Genomic DNA, 22,716 nt, shown 5'->3' with positions numbered 1-22,716 from the left:
ACTAATCCCCATCTGTAAAGTGAGAAAATGGACATAATAATAGTAAATGAGCCCTGGCCGGTTGGCTCAGCGGTAGAGCATTGGCCCGGCATGTGATGTCCCGGGTTCAATTCCCAGCCAGGGCACACAGGCGAAGCAACCATCTGCTTCTCCACCCCTCCCCCTCTCCTTTCTCTCTCTCTCTCTCTCTCTCTCTCTCTCTCTTCCCCTCCCGTAGCCAAGGCTCCATTGGAGCAAAGTTGGCTCTGGCGCTGAGGATGGCTCCATGGCCTCTGCCTCAGGTGCTAGAATGGCTCGGGTTACAACAGAGCAACGACTGAGATGGGCAAAGCATCGCCCTCTAGTGGGCATGCTGGGTGGATCCCAGTGGGGCATATGTGGGAGTCTGTCTCTCTGCCTCCCCACTTCTCACTTCAGAAAAATACAAAACAAAAAAAATTTTTTTTAATAGTAAATGAGTTGACACATGGGAAGCCCTTAGAACAGTGGCTGGCACAGAGTCAGCCTTCAGTAAATGGCTAGTGATCATCATCTCTCTCTCAACAAGCCTATAAGTTCAAAGACACTACGCAACTTTTCAAAGGATCACTCAATAAGTAAATGGGGTGACCCTGTAGCCATTACCCATTCCAGTTCATCTCTGGTGGAAAGGTTGCCAATGTCCAGTTCAGATCCACTGCCCCAATCACCTCCCGTGGGGACTACATGTCAGAGGATCCCCTTCTCAATAAAAACCCCATAAATAACTTTCTTCCATGGGAAGAGAGGGAGAGAGGAAGGGAGAGAAAGAGAGAGAGAGAGAGAGAGAGAGAGAATACAGACTTGTAATACATCAGAAAGAACTTTGAAAGCAACCAAATAAACACCTAGTAGTTTCAGATCCTGTCCTAACTGCTCCTCCATCTGCCCTAGGGAAGCAGCTTCCTGACCTCTGGGGAGGAACCCCCTGGAGGAGGATGCTGAGGGTGCCAGCCGAGAAAGCGGTTTTCTACCACCAGCCTGTGCTAGCTCTTCCTGGGGGGGCCAAGGGGGAATCCATGTGCTCACTCTGGATCTGAGGGTGGTGAGGAGGAAAGGGAGAGGGAGAAGGAGAAGGAAAAGGAAAGGAGCCTCAAATTTCCGGAGGCTGTTGCAATTTTCTTTTCTGTTTAATGCAGTTTCACTTATGAGCTCAGCCAATGCATGGCTACTGTTTCGGAAACTCCCCTTGGGGGCGCGGGGGGAGGGCCCCCTCTACTGGCCTGACTCCCTATAAAGGGCCAACCTGAGCTGCATAGAGTCCCGGCAGAGCACCCTAGGACAGCACAGGACCTCCCCAGCCTCTGCCTGCAGGTACCATGAAGGTCTCCGCTGCCGCTCTCGCTGTCATCCTCACCGCGGCCGCCTTCTGCGCTCCTGCATCTGCCTCCCCATGTAAGTCCTGTCCTGACCACCTGAGTCAGACCACCAGGCTAGCCCAGATCTTGCATTCTTTTCAACTATAGCATTTAGACTGTCTGGATCTTATGATTTACACTATTACTTCTTGCTTTTCCCAGATGTCCAGTGGTCCCCGATAGATCTCTAAGCTACTTCATGGCAGGGACCCTCTGAATAACTTTCCTGTGTCCTTCAGGGTCTATGACCCAAGCTTGCAGGTGCTGAGTCTGGGCTGATGAGGCAGCTGAAGCTGACCTCAAAACATGACTGACTCATGCCTCACACCGGCAGAGTTTCAGAGACTTATAAGCACTTAACTAAAACCCTCCTGGGACAGTCTCATTTTTCCCATTTCATAGCTTGGAAAAATGAGGCTTGGGAGAGGATAATGAAAGCTAATTAAATACCTACTATGGGTCAAGTATTATGCTGAATGCATGTTATATATATATCAATTTACTTAATAGTCACAACTACTCAGATTAGCTGTCCTTGACTTACAGATGGGGAAACAGAAGCCCAGAGAGGTTAAGTAACTTGCCAAGATCACACAGCTAGAAAGTGGGGAATCTGGTGTTCAAACCCAGTTCTCTCTGGCTCTAAAACACTCTTACTCTGCCTAGAAGTGGCAGCTGACATTGCCCGGGGTTGTCCTGAATTAACTGACCAAAATAAGTCCTCATTGTCTATTAGAGCCCTTCTTACCTCAGCCAAGGCTCCTAGGATCCAGTATGCATCTTCAGTCTGAGTTTTAGAAGCCTTCCCATAGCCCACTCTAGGTTTCAAAGAAGCCAAGTTCTGAATCCATCGAGGGTCCTAGGAGGGCAAGACAAATCAAGAGGAGGCCCAGCATGCCCTGAGAGTTGAGGGCACGGGGGTTATGATGTAGGGAGAAGGCTACAGCTGAGCTCCAGGATTAGATGAGGAATTGGGGCGACCCTCTCAGTCCTCTGCCGGAATCCCCACTCGATCCTGTCCATGGCCAAGGGACTTCATTTCTCTGAACCTCCATTTCAGCCAAAGGAGGATAGCCATTGATTTAAGATAAATCATGAAAAATACTGGCAATGATACAGGGTCTCCTTCCTTCCCTCTCCCAGATGCTTCGGACACCACCCCCTGCTGCTTTGCCTACACCTCCCGCCCACTGCCCCGCGCCCACCTCCGGGAGTATTTCTACACCAGCAGCAAGTGTTCCATCCCAGCAGTCGTGTGAGTCTCAGTCCTGTGGAACCTCCAGGGGGGTGCAGAAGGGACATCTTTTGTGGCAGAGCCCACCCCCCAGGTGCCCTCCACTCCCACCCATCTTCTCACTGCTCAAACAGCCATGGCTCCTCCCACTCTAGCTTCAGACTCCCCAGTTGTCATGAAAAGTAGACCAGGTCTTCTCGGAAGATCCGCCTGACTCTGATGGTCTAGGTTGGGTCTCCGATCTTTACAGATGGGACTTTTACTTGAACATCATCTGCACTGCCCCTGCGTGAAGATCGACTCGGTCATCCCTTTCCATTGAAGAACCCCCCCCCCCCAAGTCTTCCGTATCCCACAGCCAATCAAATCCACCTACATCTTCAGAAGAACTAGGGAAGAGAGGTCAGAGATCAGGGTCTTAGTTGCAGTCACTTGTATATTAAAAAAAAAACAAAAACTATCAATTGGCAAAGAAATAATAAAATGAGATTTAAATATGCAAGCTATATCTGAAAAAATTTACATTTGAAAAAATATAATAAGCCCCAGTACCTAGGAAGTGCCTAAAGTGTATCAAATGTCTTGCACGCATTATCTCTAAATTTCATTATAATCGCCCTGACAGGTATGCATAATTCTCTCCATGTTTCAGATAATAAAACTGAGACCCAGAGAGGTTTGGTGACTTGCCCAAGGTTGCACAGTAAGTGAGGGGTAGAGTCTGTCTCTGAACCCCCTCCTCTTTCTACTATAGCAAGGTCATTAGTGAGAGTTGCATAGAAATTTAAGACCATAAGAGACTTAAAGGACGAAAATGGGAGCCCTGGCCGGTTGGCTCAGCGGTAGAGCGTCGGCCTAGCGTGCGGAGGACCCGGGTTCAATTCCCAGCCAGGGCACACAGGAGAAGCGCCCATTTGCTTCTCCACCCCTCCGCCGCGCTTTCCTCTCTGTCTCTCTCTTCCCCTCCCGCAGCCAAGGCTCCATTGGAGCAAAGATGGCCCGGGCGCTGGGGATGGCTCTGTGGCCTCTGCCCCAGGCGCTAGAGTGGCTCTGGTCGCAACATGGCGACGCCCAGGATGGGCAGAGCATCGCCCCCTGGTGGGCAGAGCGTCCCCCCATGGTGGGCATGCCGGGTGGATCCCGGTCGGGCGCATGCGGGAGTCTGTCTGACTGTCTCTCCCTGTTTCCAGCTTCAGAAAAATGAAAAAAAAAAAAAAAAAAAGGACGAAAATGGGGCAATCATGAAGTTTTCTATATAATGATGAAGTGAAACTTCATGAGTGAATGCAATTCATTCACTAACTCATTCAATAGATATTCGTTAAGCACAGGAAGGGCAGTAACTTTGAGCAATTCTCAAAGGACAGGTGAAGGTGGAGGCTCCCAAGAGACAGAGCAAAAAAAAAAAAGTAAGAGGGAGGTCAGGCAGGTTAGGGGGCAACAATGTGGGGAAAGAAAGAGAAGGCTTGGTGAGCAGGGGCTCTTCTCGGGGTTCTCATTCTACAGGGAGCAGGAAGAGATGATCACCTGAGTGACCCTGACCTCAGATGTTCATTTCCTGACCATTGACTTCCTGGCCACAGGCCAAGCAGACCTAAGGGGAGAAGATAGTGAGTCATCAGGATTTCCTGTATGACACCAGGCTTAAAGAAAGGCAGGGGCTGGGTCTGAAGCTCTCTCACCACCCGATATAAGAAAAACACTAGGAGGCACAAGAGCCCAGAATACTCCTTCTGCCCCCGTTCCCTCGTCTGCATGGCAGGGTGGGAGAGAGAGCTGGTCACGTGGCTCTGAGGCTCAGAAAAGGGGAGGCAGCTTCCCTGAGAGTAAACACTACCCACGATAGAGCAGGGTCCATGAAAGGGACCAAGATTCCTCGTTCTCATCAGACAAACTAAGCCTTCACTTTGTCTGAAAACATCCCGAAGGAGAAGCCAAACCAAGAAGGTGCAAGTAGGCAGGGTCAGCCCCAAGTAACATGAGAATTGGAAGCACTGCTAGCTAGGCCCAGGTTCTCCCAGACAGAACCAGTTTCCCAGTAACAGGTCAGGCAGGCAACTAAACTGAGCCTGTGATCCCCAGCCTTCTTTTTTTCCCCCAAGTGAGAGGAGGGGAGATAGAGACACAGACTCCCATATGCACCCGACCAGAATCTACCCAGCAGCCTCCTTCTGGGGCCATGCTCCCAACTTAACTATTTTTAGCACCTGGGGCAGAAAGGCTCCACAGAGCCATCCTCAGTGCCCAGGCCAATGCACTCAAACCAATCAAGCCATGGCTGCAGGAGGGGAAGAGAGAAAGAGAGAGAGAGACAAAGGGGAGGGGTTGGTGGAGAGGCAGATGATCGCTTCTCCAGTGTGCTCTGACCAGGAATCGAACCCGGGACATCCACACACCAGGCCAACGCTCTAACACTGAGCCAACCGGCCAGGGCGATCTCCAGCCTTTTAATACCCTCAACATATGCCATCAACACCTATAGAGATAAGGTCTCTGGCTTTCCTAGACCTCCCTGCACATTCTGGCCAGTTAATTGGTAGCAGAGCTTTGACATTGCCAATATCTCAAGGCCCTCAACCTCTCTGAGCCATGGCGCCCTGTACCAGGGCCTTTGGTCTCATGTTGCTCTGATCCACCCTAAAACAAAGGTCCCATAGCATTCCAATAATGACAATGCATGTATGGTATTTTCTAAAACTACTGCATACACACCATCTCATTTGACCTTCTCAATACCTGTGCAATGTAGAAATTATTTTTTTTTTAATTTATTTTTTTTAGAGAGAGAGAGAATAGGAAAGACAGACAGGAAGGGAGAGAGATGAGAAGCATCAACTCATAGTTGCGGCACTTTAGTGATTCATTCATTGCTTTCTCATATGTGCCTTGACAGGGGGGCTCCAGCTGAGCCAGTGACCTTAGGGTCATGTCTATGAACCCACGCTCAAGCTGTCGCCCTCGGGGTTTCAAACCCGGGTCCTCATCATCTCAGGTCAATGCTCTATCCACTGTGCCACCACCTGGTTAGGCAGAAGGAATTATTTCTATCCACATTTTAGAGATAAGTGAATAGACTCAGAGGTCCTAAGTGACTTGCCCAGGGTAATCCAATTAGTAAGTGATCAAATCAAGACTCCAGTTTATGTCCCTTCATTCACACACACACACACATAGATGTATCCATTTGTTGAGTATCTGCCGTGTACCAGGCACTGTGTTATCTAAAGCCAAATCACAGGTTTGTGGGGTTTTGGTTTTTTTTGAAGGACAGGTGTTTTTTTAATTTTTATCTTTCAATTACAGTTGACATTCAGTATCCTATTAGTCAGGTGTAGCCTAGTGTTTAGACACTTATATAATTTATAAAGTGATCCAGCCCATAAGTCTAGCACCCACCTGGCATTGTACATAGTTATTACAACATTACTGACTATATTCCCTAAGCTGTACTTTACATCCCCATGGCTATTTTGTAACTGCCAATCTGTACTTCTTAACCCCTTCACTCCCCCGTCCAGCCCCCCGCCCCTCCCATCTGGCAAGCATCAGTTTGTTCTCTGTCCCCATGCGTTTGTTTTTGTTTGGATAGTTCATTTATTTTGTTCATTAGATTCCATATATACATGGGGTTATATGGTATTTGTCTTTTCTGTCTGACTTATTTCACTTAGCATAACAGCCTCTAGGTCCATTCAAGCAGACCTCATATAATGAATCCAGTCCAACATTTACAGCTCCTACCTCTACGTCAGAGCTTCATAACCTTGGGCAAACATTTTAACCATCCAAGGAGCTTTTTAAAAAGTACTGAGGCCCAGGCCCCTCGCAGGTTTGTTTTCCCACTTCTTGTCTCTCACTTATTCGGCCATGACCCAGTTCCTGGAGGACACCCCTTTTTCTCTGCATCTTGAGCGCCCAGCACAGTGTCTGCAACAGAAGTGCTGAGACAAGGCCTGTGGTTGACCAGCTCAAGCCTGGGCTCCTCGGGCCCCAAGTCCCCTTAGCTGTCCAGGCTGCATGAGGTTTGTATGTTACAAGGCACACAAATCTGCTTCTGGCTTGGAGCCCTTTGAATCAACAGAGGAAATGTCCTTTCCTTAAAGCCACAGACACAATCTAATGGAGCTCCAGAAATGACCCGCCGGTACCATCATCATCTCCTCTTACCCTTCAGTCCATCTCATTCCCGAACTGGCTGGCCCGGCGCTGACCAGATCTCACTGTCTTCTCTCCCACAGCTTTATCACCCGAAAGAACCGCCAGGTGTGTGCCGACCCGGAGAAGAAATGGGTGCGGGACTATATCAACACTTTGGAGATGAGCTAGGATGGAGAGCTGAACTTGTGCACACTTTCCTGTTGCTTCTTGCTCTTGTCCTAACCAGCTTAGAAGGCTTCTCCCCAATCTTTTACTCCCAGCCCTCCTTGGAGGGCCTCAGTTCCACCACACAGGAGCAGTTATGGTAGCCTCCCCCACCTAAGGCCTCCCAGAGCCCCCAAGGCTCTGCGCTGTGCACAGGGCGCTCTGGGCTTCTAACTTCAGGCCCCTCAGCTCAGCCATGACTTGGCAATCAGGAAGGATGTCAGCGTGCCCCTGGAGGTGAAGAAGGGAGAAAACTGGGCTTCTCTGGTGATATCCCATGGCCAAAGTTCTGATCTCGGCCCGTCCCTGGGATAGGCAAAAGTGAGAAATCAGCTCTCCATTAAAATTCTCAAGGCAGATACAAAGCTGGCTCTTGGTTTTTCTCCTCGGGAACCGTCCTTCCTCATGACTGTTAAGCATGCAGGGGTCCAAGGCTTGCACACATCTGGCGTCCACCCTAGGTTTGGAGGCCATGGCCCTGCACAGTGAGCAGGGCTGGGAGCACAGCTCTCTGAGAAGGGGCATGGGCAGGGCACAGCCCGGAAAGTGAGTAGCGGTTTATCCACTCTGGGGGATACAACAATCACTACATCCCCACCCCCACTTGATCTCACTCCCTCCATAGCACCACCGTCTGCTCAGACCACCCCTTCACCCTCGTCTGCCCTATGCTCCTCCCCAGTGGGGGCTACTCCACATTCTTGCTCCTGGAGTCAGTTTTAATGGCAATCCCCAAACACCCCAGTTCTTTAAAAAAAGAGAATAAATAAAGCAGCGGGAGCACTCCAAATGTCCCATCTGTGTGTCCCTGCATGTGACCATACATTGACAACATACACTGTTGTGATGGTAGCTCGCATAGCTGAGCGCCCTCTGTGCACCAGGCACTGCCAGCCCTTCACATTCACCGTCCTCCATCCTCACGCCCTTTGGGGGCGGAAGTATTATTAACCATCCTTACAGCTGGGAAAACCCTGGCAGGAGAAGGAAATAACTTGCACAAAGTCCTAAAGGAAAAAAAAAAAAAAGGGGGGGGGTGGGACGTATAAAGCCATCAGGTCTAATGCCAAAGCCTGTGTGCTTTTTTTTTTCATATTTAATTTGCAAAATTTCAAACATACAGAAATTTGCAAGACTATAGCCATATACCCTTCATCTAGATTTGAATATTAACATTTTACCACATCTGCTTTATCTATATGCATATATGTGTGTATAGTTATATATGATTGGTACAATACTTTTAATGAATTTGAGAGTAGGTTGTAGATGTGATATCACTTCATCCCTAAAAATTCCCATAATATATCACAAGCTCAGAAAACAACATTGACATAGTAATATTTTCTAATATATAGGTCATGATCAAATCCCCACAACTGTCCCAATAACGTCTTTTGTAGCTGCTTTTTAACTCCAGGATACAATTACATATACACGTTGAATTTAGCTGCCATGTCTTTTTAGTGCTCTTTAACAAACTTTTTCTTTTTTGGTCTTTAAGTACATTGATATTTTCTAGGAGTTCAGATCAGATTTTTGTAGAACATTTCGTTTGAATTTGCCTAGTGTTTTCCTCATAATTAAATTCAGGTTCAACATGTTTGGCAGGAATACCACATGAGTGGTGGGTGCCGGCTTTCTCAAGGCAGCACATCAGGGCACAGGACATCAGTTTGCTAGTGTTGCCACGTCTCCTGGCTCGGTGGCCCATGTCTTCCTGCCACAGTGAGCTGCCTGCTATGTGCCAGGCACCGTGCTGGGCATTCGGGGGTGGGGGTGGGGAATGGAAAAGAGTGGTCAGTGAGCTGCCGCCACAGTCTTTCCTTTTAGGCAGTTCACAGTCCAGTGAGGAAGATGGAGGGACCTATGACCAGATTAAACATGATAAACACTTGAAGGGAAGGACCAATACAAAAGTCTATGGTATAAAAAAAAAAAAAAAAAAAAAAAAAAAAGGTCTGTGGTCATATTGTGGGGTAAGAGATCACACCTGGGCAGTATGCCTGAGGAAGAAAAGAGAAAAAAGACATGAGATAATAGTGAAATAGTTTGAAACTGTTTCACAAGTGGAAAAGAAAATGAAAGTCCTGACAGGCAGGGGGAACAGCATATGCAAAAGTGGGAGGTCTGAACGCCTTGCCGCAGAGCCAGCTCAGTCTCTCACTGCCAAGGAGAGAGGTGTGTGTGTGTGAGAGAGAGGGGCTTTCCCATCCCTGTCGTCTCCCTGGTAACCAATCCTAAGAAGAGCCCTTACTTCTAACATGGGCTACGAGAGCTTGACACTTCCCTTAACGCTTTGACTATCTTTTGTGAATTTATGCCTCACCCTAGCCTCTCTACTTAGCTAGACAGGCCTGACTTTCCCAGTTTTCAGATGAGGAAACTGAAGTTCCCAGAGGTAAAATGACTAGCTCAACCCACAGCCAGGGCTGGGACTCAAGAAGGGAACTGGAGTGTTCTATTTACCTAGGAGACCTGGTTGCTCAGCCCTCGGAAGCTTCTGTCTCCAGAAGCCCACCTTCCTCGCTAGTTCCTCTTGTGTGGCAGAGGACAGGTCTCCCTGGGCTGTGTCCCCACTCTCCCAAAGGCCCTGTAATTCCTCCTCCACCTCCACCACCACAATCCTGCCACTGGTTCCCTCTGGCCCCACCAGGAGAACAAAAGGATGGCCTGCGAAAAATCGGTCAATATCTTGGACAAATCCAGGTCAATGCCCAAGTACCCATGGCTGAAATCTACAGGCAGGACCAAAGGTGAGGCTGGAATGCAGAGGAACAGATTCAGGGGCAAGGGCCTGAAGAGGGAAGTTTCCTGGCTCCCCTCCCCACAAAGGTCTGGGTGAGTTCAGCAAATTCGTGGGAGGGGTCAGGGCAGACCCTTGGACATTTGGATGGCTCCCCACAGCCATCAAGGTAAATCTCCAGGGTCTTCTACGGTGGGGCATCTCGTGTTCCCACAGCTGCTGCATCCACACCCTGGCTCTCTATCTACCTCTCACAATCCAAGTCTTAGCATGAGTTGTTCCCACGCCTGATGCACCTCCCCTTATGTAGCTGGCTAACCTCTACTTAGCCTGAAGACTCAGGTTATGTATAGTCTCTGGGAGACCTTCCCTGATCCTCCCAGCCAAGCTCAGGGCCCCTCATCATACCACCTGTGCCTCCATCTGTCTTCGCAGGTGTTTCCCTTTGTTACTCACTAATAAACAGTTCTGTCTCACCAGCTAGTCCAGTGGCTCTCAAAGTGTGGTCCCAGGACCACTAGCATCTGCGTCTTGTTAGATCCAACACCAGATCTTACTGAATCAACTCTCTAAGGATGAGCCCCAGGAACGTTTTAACAAGCTCTCCAGGTGATTCTAATGCCCTGGCTGAGACCATTGGTTTTCACCATTAGCTGCACATTAGAATCCTCTGGAGAGCTTTCTAAACTATCTAGGCCCCTTCGCAGAGAATCTGTTCTGATTCAATTAGTCTTACGTAGGGAGGACCAAGGCATGTTTCAAGTTCCCTCCGATAATTCTAATACGTCGCCAAGGTTGAGAACCACTCTGCTAGACCAGTGTTTCTCAAACTGCAAAGTACACAGAAATCATGATAAATGAAGATCCTGATTCGGAAGGCCTGGAGTGGAGCCTGAGATTTGCATTTCTGAGACACTCCCAGGCCATGGCAATCCTGTTGTTCTATAGCAGCAAGTTACCAGAAAACCATGAGCCCCTGCAGGACAGGAATGGTGCCTGCTGCTTACCTCCCTGGGCCTGTTACTCACTAATGCTGACTGAAGGAATGCCTGAATGGAGGATTCTTTAACCCACCTTCGCAACTGCTGTCTCACTTGTACCACAGAACTCAAAACAGCATCAGCTCCTGTTCACAGGTCCTTGTCCCGTTACCAGGTAAGGCCCCCTAACTTTTGCCACCCTGCAAGCTTTATTGAAATAGGAGGGGCGGCAGACTGTTCCCTTCCCATTAAGGCCACTTCACAGAACCCCAATACTCACCCTTGAGGCTGCCACTAATTCTTGGACAAGTCACCTTCCCTCCCTGAGCCTCAGAAATCTCCTGTCACAGCTCAACCCTTGCCCGGCACCCTTTGTAGAGTCGCTATGAGATGATATCGCTAAGACCTGGGCTGTGCTGGCAGTGCTTAATGATGAGTCATTTTAATTAACACAGAGATGCTCGTAAAATATAGGGTGCCCAATTGAATTTCAAATAACTAGTGAACTTTTAGCATACATGTCTCAAAGATTGCATTCATTACCTGAAATCCCAACTCAACGTCCTGTTTCTGTATTTGCTTGGTGTTTCCTACATCTGTGACGGCTCTACCACCAACACCCCTCCCCTCCACACAAAGGAAGTGTTTCCCCCCAGTCCGGAATGCTGGAGGCAGCAGGCAAGCAAGCCAAGCTCGGTCCCTTGCCACACCTTGGAGAAGCCTCAGATCTACCTGTACTGGCCCAGCCTGCATGATCAGCGGCGGGAGAGGGAGCCCTGGAAGATGTTGCGGAAAATAAGAGAACACCCTCGGTGTGCTTTGCCCCTCCCTATTCCCGCACCCTCCGCACCTTCTGGGAAAGAGAAGGGAGGGGTGTGGTGGGACAGGGAATGGAGTAAGTCGGCCATTATAATGACCCCGGGGTAGAAGGAGGCTCGTCTTCCTCGGCTCCCATCTCTGGGCTGGGCTGAGAACCTGGGGCAGAGGAGAATTTGTGGAGTGAGGGCAGAGGGAGGGAACAAGGGGCCCAACGCTGCCTGTGCAGTCTCTTCTCACACAGGAACCTCAAAGAGGGTACTGCCATCCAAGAAGTCCATCTCCCCATGGTCAAGCTGACTATAAACTCTCAGAAGGGATCCAAGCCTTTACACCCTATTGGGGACCCCCTGAAGTGGCAGAGGTTAAAGGTCAGGGGCCACAGTGGGAGGATGGGGAGACTCCCTTCCTGTGGATGTCCTTACTTTGGGTTCACACCATCCTTCAGCCCTCAGTCCCCGCCTGCAAAATGGAGGGAGGGCAGGAAGAGGGATTGGATTGGATGAGCTCCTTTCAGTCTGAAGTTCTATGACTATCTCTCTCCCTCTCTGCCTTCCACTGGCTCCCTTTGGGTGGGCAGGAACTCACAGAGAGTCTGAAATCTCCCAGAGAGGACGAGCAGCTGTATGCAGCACAGGTGAGAAGCGGCCAGGGTGGGGGAGCATGGTTGCAGGCAGGAGTTGGCTGCGCTGGAGAGTAGAAAGGTGCTCCAGCTGGGGTGGGGGTAGGGCTGTGTTCCGAGAACACAACCCAGCTGTGTACAGAGAATAGTAAACTCCTGGGTTGGTATCCAAGCTCTCTTCCATTGCCTCTATCCATGTTCCTGCAGGCCCTGGGGTGCCTGGGCGTCAGTGACAGCTCTATCATAGAGGCACTATTGCAGGTGGTGAGTCTGGGGCTGCACCGAGTTCTGGAGTGGAGGGAACAAGGCGTGAGGTGTATAGAGCATGGGCACATATGGGCACAGACAAGGCTTGCAGGGATGGTGGGTCAGACCCAGTGAGGAGAGAGCTGCCAGTGTGCAGCACACGCCAATCTCCTGCCCTCGGCTTGATCTAAAAGCATGGAGGAGGCAGAATCTGCAGGTTCCCTTTGCCTAAGACACTCAACTGAAAACTAGGGAGAGAAATGGGACCGAGTTCATTCTCTATCTTAACTGAATCAATGTCTTATGTTTATACGATCTCCCAGTTTATAATGGAGAGCATGCATCTTCTCTATAATCTCATTTAAATTTTATAATAGGAGGAAAAGGTGGTAACTGCATTGTCCCGATGAGATAGAAGCTCTGAGAGGCCAAGAGACTTGCCCATGGCCATGTGGCTATTAGATCCCAGATGAGAACTGGAGCAAGTCTTACTGCCAACTTGTGTTCCTTCCCTTGCACCATCCTGGCTGTACTCTGAGCATAGACAGGTCACTCTCTAGATCTCAGCTGCCTCATTTATAATATGGAGTTGAGATTCTTAAAGCTCTGACATTCTATCACCTGACAGCATCTTTCCACCAACTGCTTCTCAAATCAGGCCCAAACCGGTTCAGAGAAAGTGAAGTCTGAGGCCTGTAGAACCCTGGCCATCCTGGGTAAGTATATCCTCCCTGGGTGGGGAGCTGGGGCAGGTGAGACAGGAGGCAGTGCCACCACTTGGCCCTCTGGGTAAGGACAGAAGGGAGGGGAGTGTAGACCCACGCCAGCCTGGCACCTGGCAGCGTCTGGGAACTATCCTAGGTACTGTTGGGCAGACAGAAGGAGGTAAAGGGAAAAGGGAGACCGGAATCATGGTCATGCTCAACCAGCTGCTCTGGTGTCCTGGGAGGATGGACAACACCTTGGGACCTAGTACTTGAAACTTCTGTCAAGGACAGAATGGAGTCAAATGGATCCTGGCAGGGAGGAGCAAGCCTCTCCCGAGGCTCTGCCCTGACCCGAGCACCCTCCCTGTCTAGGCTGCCTGAATAAGGACGTGATCCAGGCTTTCATCAAGCAGTTGAAGGGGCAAAATGAGGAGCAAAGGATGGATACTCTGAGGGGACTACGAGTAGCTCTGAACTACTGGGCTGCTGTCCCCAGAGACAAGGTGATTGGGAGGAGATGGGTAATTGGGATGAGGTAGGACAAGGTAATTGATGGTGTTGGCTGGGGGTTCGGTCAGGGAGAAGGTAGCCTACCCCCTAATGGTGATGGGGAAGCCATTGTCCTATAGAGTTTCCTGAACAGAAGCACTGGCGGAGCCCCTTACCAGTCACATGAGCTCTGAAGAGCCAGTATGTCCATCTCTAAGATGGAGATAATTATCTTATAGCATAGTTGAGAAGATCAGCTGAGATAATGTACGTAAAGTATCTAGTTCAAAGCCTGTGTTCTTTAAATGGTACCCATTTAATAGGTTATTATCATCCCTCAAATAACCTATTAAAGGAACAGGGACCAAGAGACTCTGCTGACACTAGTCAAAATTTTTCCCTTTGCCTGACCAGTGGTGGCACAGTGGCTAGAGCACTGACCCGGAACACTGAGGGCCCCTGTTCAAAACCCTGAGATTGCCACCTTAAGCACAGCATCGCTGGCTTGAGTGCGGGATCACAGACATGGTGCTAAGGTTGCTGGCTTAAACAAGGGGTCACTGGCTTGGCTTGAGACCCCTGGTCAAGGCACATATGAGAAACTATCAGTGAACAACTAAAATGAAGCAACTATGAGTTGATTCTTCTCATCTCCCTCCTCTCTCCATCTTTCTCTCTTAAAAAAAAAATCTCCCTTTTACAGTCCTCTTATTTTGACCCCATCACTGCTCCAAATGAATCAGAATTCATCATTTGTCCACTTACTCAACTAATATATACTAAGCAGCTATAGGATGTCCTTGAGATACATCAGTAAACAAAACAAAGATTCCTGTTTTTGTTGAGCTTACATTCTAGTGGAGGCAGACACATAAAAAACAATCCACTTAGGCCCTGGCCAGCTGGCTCAGTTGGTAGAGCGTCGGCCTGGCGTGCAGAAGTCCTGGGTTCGATTCCCGGCCAGGGCACACAGGAGAGGCACCCATCTGCTTCTCCACCCCTCCCCCTCTCCTTCCTCTCTGTCTCTCTTCCCCTCCTGCAGCGAGGCTCCATTGGAGCAAAGATGGCCCAGGCGCTGAGGATGGCTCCTTGGCCTCTGCCCCAGGCGCTGGAGTGGCTCTGGTCGCAACAGAGCTACGCCCCGGAGGGGCAGAGCATCGCCCCCTGGTGGGCGTGCCGGGTGGATCCTGGTCGGGCGCATGCGGGAGTCTGTCTCTCCCCGTTTCCAGCTTCAGAAAAAAACGAAGAAAAAAAAAAAATCCACTTAATTATATAGTATATTAGAGGTAACAAGTGCTATGGAAAAATTATGTGGATGGGTGAGGATGATGTGGAATGCATAATGGGGATGGATTGCAATTTTAAACATGGAAGAGAGAAAAGACCTCATTAAGAAAGTGTCCTTTGGCCTGGCCTGTGGTGGTGCAGTGGATGGGGCATCAACTTGGAATGCCGAGGTTGCCAGTTCAGGGCCCTGGGCTTTCCCGGGCAAGGCACACATGGGAGTTGATGCCTTCTGCTCTTCCCCCCCTTCTCGCTCTCTTTTTATCTCCCTCCTCCCCCCTAAAATGAATAAATAAAATCTTAAAAAGGAAGCATTCTAGAACTTTAAAAAAAAAAAAAAAAAGGTGTCCTTTGAGCAGACATGAAGGTGAGGAGGTTATCCTTGCAAATACAAGAGAGGGCATTCCTGGCAGAAGGACCAGTCAACGCAAATTCCCTAACGCAGGAGCACTCCTGGCATCACCCAGGAACAGCAAGGAGGCCGGTATGGCTGGAGGGGCGTGGGGACGGAGAAAGTAGAAAATGAAGTTAGGTCAAACAAGTTACCAGGAGGCTGGATCACAGGTGGCCTTCTGGACTTAAGTAGTTGGGCTTTTATTCTGAGTGTGATAGGGATGCATTTGAGCAAGGCAGTGGCATGATCTAACATTTCAAAAAGTTTACTCTGTTGTGTTAGAAAAGATGGGAGGGGGAGGCACGGGTGGGAACAGAAAGACTAAATTAGGGGGTAGTGAAGCAATCCTGGTAAAATAATAGTGGACATATTTTAAAAGTAAAACTGACAGGTTGAGTGAGCTATAAAAGATAGTGTGGAGCCTGACCAGGCGGTGGTGCAGTGGATAGCACATCGGATTGGGACGCAGAGGACCCAGGTTCGAAACTCCGAGGTCGCCAGCTTGAGCACAGGTTCATCTGGTTTGAGCAAAGCTCACCAGCTTGAGCCCAAGGTCACTGGCTTGAGCAAGGGATCACTCACTCTGCTGCAGCCCCACAGTCAATGCACAAATGAGAAAGCAATCAACAAACAACTAAGGTGCTGCAACGAAGAATTGATGCTTCTCATCTCCCTTCCTGTCTGTCTGTCCCTATCTATTTCTCTCTTTGACTCTCTCTCTCTGTCAAAAAAAAAAAAAAAAAAAAAGATAGTGTGGAAGCAAGGATGAAGTCGAGGTTTTGGGCGTAGAAAATGAAAAGATGGAGTCATCATCAATTAAGATGAAGAAAGCTGCAGGTGGAATGGGTTTAGAAGTAATACCCGAAATCCAGTTTTGGGCAAGTTACGTTTGAGGTGTCTATTGGACATCCAAAGGAGACAGCAAGTTAACAGTTGGATATACAATTTGAAGCTTAGAAAATAAGTCTGGGCCCTGGCCAGTTGGCTCAGTGGCAGAATGTCAGCCAGGCATGTGGATGTCCCAGGTTCGATTCCCAGTCAGGGCACACAGGAGAAGCTCCCATCTGCTTCTCCACCCCTCCCCCTCTTGGTTCCCTCTCTCTCTCTCTCTCTTCCTCTCTTGTAGCCATGGCTCATTTGGAGCAAGTTGGTCTTGGGTGCTGAGAATGGTTCTGTGGCTTCCGCCTCAGGTGCTAAGAAGAGCTCAGTTGCTGAGCAACGGAGCAAGGCCCCAGATGAGCAGAGTATCACCCCCTAGTTGCCTTGCTGGGTGGATCCTGGTCGGGGCGCATGTGGCAGTCTGTCTCTGCCTCTTCTCACTGAATTTAAAAAAAATAAAATAAATCTGAACTAGAAAAAAAAAATAGGTTGTCAGCATATGGATAGCATTTAATGTCATTCAACTAGATGAGATTACTAAGAAAAGAACCAATCATCCAACATTGGGACACCCCAATGTTAACAGAAGAAGAAGCAAATAGTTAATAGAAGAAGTTAATAGAAGAAGAAGCAGCAAATAGTGAGAAGTGGCCAATAAGGAGAAAGACAACCAAGAGTGTGGTATTCTAAAAATCAAATGAAGAACTACTGGCCCTGGCCGGTGGCTCAGTGGATAAGAGCATTGGCCTGGCGTATGGACATCCCAGGTTTGATTCCTGGTCAGAGCACACAGAAGAAAAGACCAACCATCTGTTTCTCCCCTCCTCAATCTCACTTTTTTTCCCTCTTTCCCTCCCATAGCCTGTGGCTTGATTGGTTCAAGCATGATCCCAGGCACTGAGGATAGCTCAGTTGGAGTGCCTCAACCTCAGGAGCTTCAAATAGCTCAGTACTTGAGCATTGGCTCCGGATAGGGTTGCCGGGTGGATCCTGGTCAGGACACATGAGGAAGTCTGCCTCACTATCTTCCCTGCTCTCACATAAAAAAAAAAAAAAAAAAAAATATATATATATATATATATATATATATATATATATATGTATATATGTATATATATATGTTATATCAAGGAATGGATACAAATCATTTAATGTGAGGACTGAGAATTGAAATGTGGGTTTAACAATGTGGGAATCACTGATTATCTTAGCAAGATCTATCTTGGTGGAGTGGTAGGGGTGAAGGCTTGACTGGAGTGGGTTTAAGAGAGAATAGAAGGAAAGAAATTATATACGTAAAAAAGAGACAACTTTCCAAGGTTTCCTGGAAAGAGTTGTAGTTGGCACGAGGACTAGCTAGATTCTATAAAAATAACATTAGTTAGAAAAAATGATAATACTGAAGACATGGGAAGAGTTGTGCAGCAATGTCATTCAGTAGGTAAGAAGGGACGGGACCTAATACACAGCTAGACAGACTAACTTGAGCTAGGTGGTCACAGTCCACAGGACAAGTAGAAAGGAAGAATACATGGGAGCAGGTTGAAAGTTGGATAGAAACGGTGGTGTCTATGGAACTTCATTTCTAGTTGCTTTTATTTGCTCGGGAAAGTAGGAGCAAGATAGTGTTAGAGGTCCCAGAAGGTGTGAATTGGGACGATGGGAAAGAGAACTGCCCAGAGAAAAACAGTATGATTAGAAGGCAGCATTAACAGTCTACATGAGGCTTGTGTTCATACCTTTAAAGCAAGATCAATCATCGAGACTGTTTTTCTCCAGGAAGTGCAGGCACAGAGCAAGTGGAGAGTTAAATACAATGAACCAAGAGGGGGTAAAGGAACTGAGTGAGGAAGAAAAGAAACTACAGCAGGACTACGAAATTTAAGCTGGGTAAAGATGGGTGAAGGTGAGCAGAGAAAAGGTGCTCAATGGTTGTTAGTCCTTATGGAATCCAACAATTGTTGGCATCGGGATGTGAGTTGGAAAGACAGAAGATGGTCAGAGTGGGATCCATGAAACGGCGATCGATCATTGAGAAGTTGCAGTAGTGAATGATGATGGTCCCTCTGTGGGAATTAGCGGCTGACACAGAGGACAAGATTATTGGAGGAAAGGAGCTGGATCAATGGAATGTGTTTTTTTAAATGCCAGGTATTAGACAGCAGAAGTTTTAAAGAGAGTAACACTGATCTATTCAGAGGATAAAATCAGAGAGAAATGAAAGGAGCAAGTGGATGACAGCAAAAATAAGAAGTGAATAAAATAATCTGATAACGTGAGATTCATTTTAGGGAGGAGGAAGAATGGTCTGGAAGCAGCAGTGGATTGCCTTCTTCACATAGCCTGGCTGAAGAATTGTCCCTACCCATTTCACCTCCTGTCTTCCTCTCAGAGGACTCACATTGGGGATGAAGGGGCGCTGGTGTCTGTGCTGCAGAGGCTGATAAAGAAGTCATCAAGTGAAGCAGCTGTGGAGGCAGCCCTGTGCTTGGGTTTCCTGAGGCCCTGCAGCAACCCAGCCCGAGAGTTCTTGCTGCAGTGCCTGTGCCACGGGCCCATGAGCCAGAGAATGAAGGTGTGAGGGGCAGGAGGCTGGGCTCCCTGGGGAGTGTGGGGGAGCAGAGGCCAGTGCTGACTTCCACAGGGTCTGGACCCTGTCATCCTCAACCCAGGGAGAAGAAGCTTCAGCAGGGAGTACTGCAGGGTCCTCTGTGTGTGGACATGTATATGCACGGGGATGGGGTCATGTGGACATAAGTGTCCATGTGTCTGTGAATTTGATTTGTACGGGTATTCATTTATGTGTGGGTACACTCAAGAGGCCAAGGGGCAGGACGACACCTATTCCCAAATTCTAGACTCAGCCCTCAAGTCTGCCTGGTCATCCAGATGGTTCTTGGAGCCCACCAACACTGCCTGCCCCCCACAGGCACTGAGGATGCTGGTCAAGATGATGCATATACACTCAGCCCTGGTCATCAGGGCCATCCTAGACCAGCTGTGCCGTTCTACTATCCTTGAGGTAAGCTCTAGGGCTGCCTCCCTTTCTTCTCCAGCACTAGGACAGGGTTGGGGGACGGATGAGAAAGGGAGTCTGTCCTTCATGCCTCCCCCACCCCTGCCCTCAGGACCGCTTTGAAGCCACACTGCTGCTCAAGACCATTGGGCTGGAACAGATCCAGGCACAAGGACTTGAGGGACTCGTATTTGACCTGCTCAGGAGGAAGACATACAATGAACCCTTCTTCGTAAGTGAGACCCAAGTTCCAAAGCTCAGGCAACCCAACACTGTCTTGCGTCCATCCTCTGAAGACCTTCCGTCTTGGCTCCCACCACACTGCCCCACAAAGAATCCCACTCACCCTAACCCAGTCCGTTTCCTAATGCAGCCCAGGATTTCAAGCCACCTTGCCTTTGCTCAGGCAGTTCTCTCAGCTTAGAATGCCCAAGTCATCCCTCCCTTCCCTGCAAGGACTTGTCACCCCCACTGGTAAGTCACTCCTCTCATCTGCCTACTAAAATATGATCGATCGCTCCTTCAAGACAAGTCCAAACACCACCTCCTCCAGGAAGCCTTCCCAAATCACCAAACAGAATCATCTCTGCCCTCCTGTGTTCCCTTGCTTTTATCTTTATAATGGCTTACTACAAAACTAGCCACAGAAATTTTACCTGAAGACATTTTTCTAAAATACAGATCAGATTGTGTCTTACCTACGCGTAAAACTTTTCAATAGCTCCCCAAAGCCCTCAGAATGGTTTGCCCTGTCCTTGACCACCCCCTGCCTGCTTACATCTCTAGCTTCATCTCAACCACTCCTGCTCAGAACCACACACCAACTATACTTAGGATGACCCTATTCCGAGTCACACCTGTGGTCCTGGTACACCACTTACTCAGAATGCCCCACTCTGAAGAGTCCCAGTTTGGCCACTTCGCTAAACTGAACTATTTTCTGTTCTCTCAACACTCGGTGCTCTCTCTCAATGCCTGCAGGCTTTCGTACAATGTTTCCCCCAATACCTGGAAAACCACCCTCCCCCAGCCCTCTGCCTGGTTAACTCCCACTCACCCTTCAGGTTTCAATTGAGGCATCACCTCCTCCAGGAAATCTTCCTGGTAACCAGACTGTTAGGAGACTCCTATGTGCATCCTACTCTTAGTGCAGTTGTAACTCTGATCACAGTAATGAATGTAATTGCCTGCTCACTTGCCTGCTTCCCCACCAGACCATGAGCTCCTCAAGGCGAGGACCATTGTACATGCAGCACAAACTAAACATTCAATAAAGGTTTGTGACATACTTAAGGGTACAACCCTGTATTCCTTCTCTCTGTTGTCCCATCTTAACCCCCTTCAGACTATGAGGCAGGCTGTGGCTGAAACTGCGGAAGAGCTCAAGATGAAGCCTACAATGTTGACCTTGGTGGAAGAGTGAGTGGCTTGAACAAGGCGCTGCCGGGGCCGCTAGGCTGTGGGAAGGGAACAGAAGGTCACAGAGCGGAGAGGCTGCTGCCAGTTCTCAGCTCTCACTTGCCTGTGCCCCTGGCCAACTCACTCTTTAAACCCTGGACTTTTCTTCAAATGTAAAAAGAGGCGGATTATATGTACCACTCAGAGTTGCTGTAAAGCTCAAATTAAGATGAGGAGAGGAGAGGTACATGTAAGAGGTAAAGTTCTGGACAGATGTGACTGTCTTTAGCAGCTCTTCACCAACTGTAATACCTGCCTTTCTCCTCCCAGCCCCTCTCCTGACCCAAGAAACAAGAAGGAGAAATTATTGAAATTAGCATCACTCGTTTTCCTTATACCCAACTCACTGTAGTCTATAATAAACAATCAGCCTTCCTCCCTTTCCCCCTTAATTGGACCACAACACACCATCTCCCTTCTACACAGGCAACTGATGAACTCGAATGCCGTAGCACGCAAGAAAGCAGTCATCTCTTTGGTAAGGCCAGCTCTGCTGCTTTGACCAGATTTGTTGATGGCAGGGGCACTAGACAATTGAGCAGTTACTGAGGGGGAAAGGGGGTTGTCAAGTTTGGGGAGGTTGTTTGCTTGCTTGTTTATTTTACAATTCCAGCCCTAACAGGAGTTCAGAGAATCTCCTTCTTCAGGATTGGAGGTCAGTGAAATAAGGGACAGGAGATGAGTGTGAGGCATTTCTTAGGTGTTACAGAAATTGTCTTAAATCTCCCTGGTGAATAACGTGCACTGGAACCCAATGCAGTGGCCCCGAAAGGCAAGGAAAGAGATACCACAGCCGGGATGCTCATCTCCGGCTCTCCAGGCCACAGGGTCATCACAAGGGGACTAGAACAGCACACACAGGGCATCTCCCTGGGGCTGGCTACGTAGGCACTCTCCTTCTGCCTCTGCCAGGGTGCCCTGGGGATCCGCAGCCCACAAGTACTCCACTTGCTCCTGGACATACTAGACACGGAAAAGGACCAGTCTGTGAAGAAGAGTGTAAGGCATTCCTGTCCTCTTCTTCATCTTCTTAACCCCTCCTCCAAGCCTTTCCCACCCATCCTCACTACTTGCTCTGTCAGGAGGGAGGGGAGGGGATTAAGTCCTCAGACACTATTTCTTGACCTCATTCCTCAGAACCACAGTGGTCTGTGGCCAGAGCTGCCCCTCCTTTGGACACCCCCACCCCCACTCCTGGCCTTATCTGAAGTGAGCCAGCCACAGAGCCTTTATTTCAATGCAGCTGCAAGAAACACTCATTTTTTTGGCCTCAGTTGATCCCTGGGTCCAAAAGAAGCTGATAAACAAGGTTCTCTTCGTACCTGAAGCACCTAAGACTAACGAGAAAGTAGAACCTACAAGATTCAGGGAAAAGCATGAGAACCCAGAAGAGTTAAATATCCAAGACTTTCGGCTTGCACAGCTGAACCCCTTGTTTATTGCCAAGGCCGGTGCCACACCAGACCAACAGAACAAGCTGAGAGACCAGAAAGGGTCTTTCTGCTACCTCACCTCTGCCTTCCCTCCCTGTGTCCCTAAAGCACTAAAACACAAGCCACAGGCCACAGGACCCTGGACACTGGGGATCAGGAAACAGCTCCAGATCCTTGTCAAAACCTCCACATAGGTCAGTTCTTTGGGCCTACCTCCGCTCCCTGAGCATGCTTCTCAGGCACCCTCCATGAATAAATGTGTATAACTACCTACCACTACTGTTTCCTCCATCAAAGGGTTCCCTGAAACACCGGTCTCTTCACTCGTGGTTGAGGGTTCCTTCTACTCAGCCACATGTTCTTTCCATGCAGGGGTAGAGGACAAAACCAAAGCTGGCTGGATGGCCAGCCTGTCTCCCTAAATCAAACCCTTGTCTATGCCCAGAACTTAATGACAAAGCTAGAGAGTTGAGCCTCTGCCCAGCAGGTGCTGCTGAAAGGGGAAAAAATCCTAGAAAGCTTGGATCTTGGACCATTTCCTCTTACTAACTTGGCCAACCCACCACCTCTCCATCAGTGGTCAGGATATAAGTCAGGCTGTAGTCAAGACCAACCACCCTCTCTGCTGTCCCTTCTTCTACACATTCTTTCTACCTAATTCAAGGTCATTCCCT

At 48.9% G+C, this 22,716-nt stretch overlaps 2 protein-coding genes across 2 annotated transcripts; both read left to right on the top strand.

The window, feature by feature from the left end:
* Positions 1 to 1,272: 1,272 nt before the first annotated feature.
* On the top strand, positions 1,273 to 7,076 carry CCL5 (C-C motif chemokine ligand 5). The gene is made up of 3 exons (XM_066366293.1): positions 1,273 to 1,413; positions 2,520 to 2,631; positions 6,849 to 7,076. Exons 1-3 carry the CDS (start codon positions 1,338 to 1,340, stop codon positions 6,934 to 6,936), a joined length of 276 nt encoding a protein of 91 aa, XP_066222390.1. The 5' UTR covers positions 1,273 to 1,337; the 3' UTR covers positions 6,937 to 7,076.
* A 2,564-nt stretch (positions 7,077 to 9,640) lies between these two features.
* Positions 9,641 to 22,236, top strand: HEATR9 (HEAT repeat containing 9). Its single transcript, XM_066364403.1, has 15 exons — positions 9,641 to 9,728; positions 10,824 to 10,873; positions 11,338 to 11,510; positions 11,759 to 11,885; positions 12,095 to 12,151; positions 12,344 to 12,400; positions 13,041 to 13,098; positions 13,462 to 13,592; positions 18,528 to 18,710; positions 19,065 to 19,157; positions 19,264 to 19,383; positions 20,497 to 20,570; positions 21,036 to 21,087; positions 21,522 to 21,608; positions 21,853 to 22,236. The coding sequence occupies exons 1-15, from the start codon at positions 9,641 to 9,643 to the stop codon at positions 22,234 to 22,236; spliced, it is 1,734 nt and encodes a 577-aa protein (XP_066220500.1).
* The last annotated feature ends 480 nt before the right edge of the window (positions 22,237 to 22,716 follow it).

This window comes from Saccopteryx leptura, chromosome 2, assembly GCF_036850995.1.
Source record: "Saccopteryx leptura isolate mSacLep1 chromosome 2, mSacLep1_pri_phased_curated, whole genome shotgun sequence".
Lineage (NCBI taxonomy): Eukaryota > Metazoa > Chordata > Mammalia > Chiroptera > Emballonuridae > Saccopteryx > Saccopteryx leptura.
This window is presented reverse-complemented; position numbering and strand designations above follow the sequence as displayed.